The sequence below is a fragment of the Myxine glutinosa genome, chromosome 5 (genome assembly GCF_964187855.1).
Source record: "Myxine glutinosa chromosome 5, kmMyxGlut1.1, whole genome shotgun sequence".
Lineage (NCBI taxonomy): Eukaryota > Metazoa > Chordata > Myxini > Myxiniformes > Myxinidae > Myxine > Myxine glutinosa.
The window spans coordinates 125,448,319-125,450,083 of NC_136265.1; the positions used below are offsets into that span (position 1 = coordinate 125,448,319).

General features: G+C 45.3%; 1 protein-coding gene across 1 annotated transcript; it reads right to left on the bottom strand.

The window, feature by feature from the left end:
* Positions 1–312: 312 nt before the first annotated feature.
* On the bottom strand, positions 313–1,556 carry LOC144892058 (uncharacterized). Its single transcript, XM_078777210.1, has 2 exons — positions 1,445–1,556; positions 313–1,306 (listed from the first exon to the last, which is right to left on the bottom strand). The coding sequence occupies exons 1-2, from the start codon at positions 1,499–1,501 to the stop codon at positions 458–460; spliced, it is 906 nt and encodes a 301-aa protein (XP_078633336.1). The 5' UTR covers positions 1,502–1,556; the 3' UTR covers positions 313–457.
* Between the last annotated feature and the right edge of the window lie 209 nt (positions 1,557–1,765).

The window sequence follows — 1,765 nt, forward strand, 5'->3', positions numbered from 1 at the left end:
ACTTCTAATCAGTGTTTCTAGATTGGAAAAAATGTGTAGAAAATGACTAGCTATGGCCCCAAGCTGAAACAATGTCCCACATACCATTTTTATGCAAATTACTGCTGCCATTATCAAAAAAACGATTTTTGACATATCTCAGCCAATATTGCAGATAATTGAAAAATGAAGGTGTCTAGACCCATGTTTTGAAGGGCATAGATCATGATAGAACTATTCATAACATGATTACATGTGTCTATGGTATACTAGTATGCTAATTAGTGCTTTATTTACAAAATAATCACAGTTTTACGAAATAATAGACTCATATTAAGGTCCGTCTACACAGACGTTAACACAAAGTTTTATTTTTCTAAATATTACAACTGTCAAAATAGTCCTAGCACTCAATGTGACCACCCTTCTCTTGCTTGTTTTAGATAAACATCATTAGCATTAGTGATTCTACACTGAGTCAGTCATCATCATTTTCATCGAAATCGTCAGAGTCAAACTCTTCTTCTCCTTCCTCTTCCTCCTCCTCTTCGTGCTCTCCTGTGTTCAGAAGATCCACCAGTGAGGTTGGTAGGATGGGACCACTGGACCACATTGGTTTCAACAGTCCTTCATCAGTCCTTATCCATCCTTGCTCCTCATAAGGTTTTGGCTTTTCGATGATAGGTTGATCGGCTCTTTTGTACAATGCTACGCGGTGGTTCACACGCTGGATGTGCGGCTTCAGGGCAGACTGGCATGGAGGAAGGCGAGCCAGATCAACCTTGGACTTGGATGTGAGGGTCTTGTCCTCTCCCACCATTTTTCGTAGCAGCTTGGCACGGACAATGTCCACTGATGACTCGCGACTCTGGCCGTACATCACACAGGTGAATTTTTCTAACTGCCTCTCCACCTCAGGGTTGGCATCCCAGTTGTCACCCAGTTCACCGAATGCCCTGTGAAACCTGGGATTCTTCTCCAGCTTTTTCAAGGGCCCGACTTTTCCCTTCCCTTTGAAGGCACTGGTGCAGTCTTCTCCGCTGAACACATAGTACCCCAGGAGAGTGGCACAGTAGTCCTCTCCCAGGGATTCTGCCAGCTCAGAGACGTTGACAAGTTGGCGATGCTTCCCTGACCCTGTATCCAGGTACACCGTCAGCTTGATGTTGTGGGCATGGTGGAGCAGGATCAGGAGGATGTCTGTGTCCGGTGTTCTGACTACAGCGTTCTTGTATCCGATGGTAGCAGCATGATGGAGGTACAGAACCACCCTGGTATCAGTCTCTTCCTGGTTGCTGTAGATCGTGGGGAGTTCACGTACCTCGACCTGAAACACAAAAAGGCACCGCATTTCAATCACCAGTCACTGCCAGTTTCAGATCTAGACAAACATCACAGGTAATCACCTTTTTTTCAGGAAAAATTACAAATTGAATCGCCATTCACGAAGGGCTTTCAATTTTACCTTGCCATTCGTTGAGGCAAGTTGGTGGGCCTTCCCCTCCACGATCAGCACAGCCATCTCTGTTCTCTCCAGCCTGGTAGCTGCCTCTTGTCCACTCCACACTTTCAGAAGAAGCTGGCACATCTGCTTTTTGTTGTCGTCATTGGTGTTGCTTCCGAGTGTGAATGCTCGTGCGAGAGCATTGGAAACTGTTATGTTTGAGCTGTGCACAAGCCAGAAAGAAATGACATCACATTTGTCATGATCAACCTTCGTGAAGTGGATATGCTCCTTGATTGGGTCATTCTGTAGGCGTTTCAGTAGTTTCTCTGACCGATAATT

What these genes read in the sequence shown, in the direction of transcription:
- LOC144892058 (XM_078777210.1), bottom strand. Translation starts at nt 1,501, where the DNA reads ATGGCTGTGCTGATCGTGGAGGGGAAGGCCCACCAACTTGCCTCAACG. An exon ending in TTGCCTCAACGAATGGCAAG is followed by an intron (nt 1,307 to 1,444) that starts GTAAAATTGAAA and finishes TTTGTGTTTCAG; the next exon opens with GTCGAGGTACGTGAACTCCC.